Consider the following 3,253-nt stretch of genomic DNA (forward strand, 5'->3'; position numbering starts at 1 on the left):
ATCTAATCCTCTTTTCAACCGATTTTCAAGTGCTCACTCAGGCAGATTCCTAACAAAGCTTCAAGTATTTCAAGGAATTTGAAAAAAATTTAAGAACAGTAAAGCCCTAAGATAAATGATGACCAATCTTCAGACATAATATTTAGAAGAGATAAACTTACCTTGAGTTTGTGTAGAAAGATTAGCACGAAACGTAAAAACTTCAAATGATGCGGAGAGATTTTTGGGTTTTCTCTAACACGAGGAGTATTGGAGAAGATTTAAGCGCACTTGGGATTGAAAAACGGCTTAAAGAGTGATTATGGAAGACAACATGCAGTAAATGCTGCATAGCAGCAGCTTTATTTTTAATCTCCCACCCAGAACGTGGGATGTGAGGCCTAGGACGTGCTATGCATGCGGGCCCCTTAGAGTATGCCTTAGAGGCTACTCTTCAAGATGATACCAGTTGTGCCCTCATAATATATATATTTTTTTTATCTATATATATATTTAAAAAAAAAAACTAAATAGAAACAACAAAACAATTTTAAAGAAACAAAAGACAATTATTATGTACATGTCATCCACACGATTAAGTCTTTTGAATAACACATTTGTCCAAGAGATTTTTATTTTTATTTTTTATTATAAAACGAACACTTATTCATTTATTCAGGGGAATTATTTCTAACTAGTCAGTCTTTACAATTTAGCAATTTACTTAATATATGACCTCCCAAGAACACGTGTGTGTATGTGTGACTGAGGTAGTCAAAAACTTCCCTAGTTATTATTTATTTCCTTTGGTCCATTTTTGTAATGATCCAAGAAGGGTGAACTTTCCTTGAAAGTCAAACTTTATGTTAGGGCCTATATACTCGAAAAACATTTCCCTCCAAGCACACAGTCAACAGAGCCTATATGTCCATTTAATATTGCTTATCTTTTTCCATAATGATGAAGACAATGATTTTTTCTCTCATGGACAGTGAGGGCTTAAATCCAAGTATGAGTGTTTGCCTTTTTTCCTAATGACTTCTAAAACACTTGACTTTTTCTATAAGGATTGACCAGTGTGCATGGCAAGAGGAATTCTTTTTCTTTTGAGTAATAGGTTCAACCAGTTTTAGTCAATTCGAAGGCATAGATTCCCCCTCCTATGATGCATTTTATAGAGGTTGACAAGATGTCATTAAATTGTTAGGAGGTCAGATCTGACTCCTAACCGTGTAGAGGATTGGGTACTCAAGAGGTCTTTCTTAAGAGTTTTGCATGAAAGGTAAAAAACACATACCAAAGAAGATCTAATTCGTACCCAGGCAAATGAACTTGTGTGGTTAGAGTGTATGGACTTGGTATATTCAGCAAACCTGTACCTTGTGTATAATATCCACATAAAAACTGTGAAAGTAAAAAAAATAAAGCAAAACAAACAACAAAACAACTTCCCCCTTTTTTTAATTTTTTTATTATATATGTATTTAAAAAAAAATCAGGGCGTGTCACACACACCAATAGCCTTCCTTAGAAATTCAAACCTGAATCCATCCAATGGTATAGTGAACAAATCAAACAATTGGTATTCAGTATCAATATGTTCAAGTGACACTACTTTTGTCTCAACCAAGTCTCGTATAAAATGATGTCTTATATCTATATGCTTGGTCCGAGAATGTTGCACATGATTCTTAGAGATACTAATGGCACTTGTATTATCGCAATAGATAGTCATCGTATCTTGTAAGAACCCATAGTCCTTAAACATCTTTTTCATCCAATGTAGCTGTGTGCAACAACTACAGCTACAATGTACTCGGCTTCAACAGTGGAGAGAGAAATGAAATTTTGCTTTTTGCTCATCCATGCTACCAGATTGCTACTAACATAAAAACAGCCACCAATGGTGCTTTTTCTGTCGTCCGCATTACCAGCCCAGTCTACATCAGAATAGCCAACCAGACTTAGATTTGAATCTCTAGAGTACCAGATGCCATAGTTAACCATAGCACTCAAGTATTTCAGAATTCTTTTGACTTTAGTGAGATGTGATTCTTTGGGTTTCGCCTGAAACCGTGCACATACACCTACACTAAAAGCAATATTTGGTCTACTAGCAGTAATGTATAGAAGACTTTCGATCATGTTTCTGTAGAGAGTAGGATCAATGCTCTTACCTGTAGAATCTGAGCAGATTTTAACTAAAGTGCTCATCGGAGTGCGAGCATGTGTCTTGCTTTCCATGCCAAGTTTCTTAACAAGGTCTTTAGCATATTTTGATTGTGAAATAAAAATTCCTTCTTCAGTTTGTTTGATTTGGATTCCAAGAAAAAAATTTAATTCCCCAATCATGCTCATCTCAAACTCATTTTCCATGTTGTTAGAGAAATCATGTAAAAGTTTGTCAAGAGTAGAACCAAACACAATATCATCTACATGTATCTGTGTTATAAGTAAATGCTTACCAGATTTTCTTAAAAAAAGTGTTCGGTCAGCTTGCCCTTTTACAAAGTTATTATCAAGCAAGTATTTTGTGAGTTATTCATACCATGCTCGAGGTGCTTGCTTTAATCCATAAAGAGCCTTCTTCAATCTGAAAACATGGTCAGGAAACAGGTGATTAGTAAATCCCTTTGGTTGTTCAACATATACTTTTTTATTTAGTATGCCATTTAAAAATGCACTTTTAACGTCCATTTGATAAAGCTTAAAACATAAATGGCTTACAATTGCTAGCTGTATGCGAACTGATTCCAAGCAGGCTACTGGTGCAAAAGTTTCCTCAAAATCAATTCCTTCAACTTGGGTGTATCCTTGTGCCACAAGTATGGCCTTGTTACAAACAATGGTGCCATGTTCGTCTGACTTGTTCTTAAAGATCCACTTTGTTCCAATGATGTTATGTTCCTCGAGTCTAGGTACCAGCTCCCACACTTAATTTCGAGTGAACTGGTGCAGTTCCTCATGCATGGCATTCACCCAGCTTTCATCTTATAAGGCTTCTTCCACCTTCTTTTGTTCAACCTGCAACAAATAGCAAACATATGAGACTTGATTTAAAACTCGTTTCCTTAGTCTCATACCTTCACTCTAGTCTCCAAGAATGTTTTCTTTTAGATGGTTGTGACTGATTCTTGTTGATGGCTCCTTCTCACGGGTTGGAGTTGAGTTTGATAAGATAGATTCCACTGCATTTATATCCTCTTGGTCTATTGAGTTTTCTTCAATTTTTTCAATAAGTTGTTCAAATTCCTTGGTGATCATTTCTTTGGAA

General features: G+C 35.5%; 1 protein-coding gene across 1 annotated transcript; it reads right to left on the reverse strand.

The window, feature by feature from the left end:
- Nucleotides 1-1,752: 1,752 nt before the first annotated feature.
- LOC122296886 (secreted RxLR effector protein 161-like) lies at nucleotides 1,753-2,223 on the reverse strand. The gene has a single exon (XM_043106683.1). It carries the CDS (start codon nucleotides 2,221-2,223, stop codon nucleotides 1,753-1,755), a length of 471 nt encoding a protein of 156 aa, XP_042962617.1.
- Between the last annotated feature and the right edge of the window lie 1,030 nt (nucleotides 2,224-3,253).

The sequence above is a fragment of the Carya illinoinensis genome, chromosome 15 (genome assembly GCF_018687715.1).
Source record: "Carya illinoinensis cultivar Pawnee chromosome 15, C.illinoinensisPawnee_v1, whole genome shotgun sequence".
NCBI lineage: Eukaryota > Viridiplantae > Streptophyta > Magnoliopsida > Fagales > Juglandaceae > Carya > Carya illinoinensis.

Excerpts from the sequence above, each read along its gene's own strand:
- LOC122296886 (XM_043106683.1), bottom strand. The coding sequence starts at position 2,223 with ATGGAAAGCAAGACACATGCTCGCACTCCGATGAGCACTTTAGTTAAA.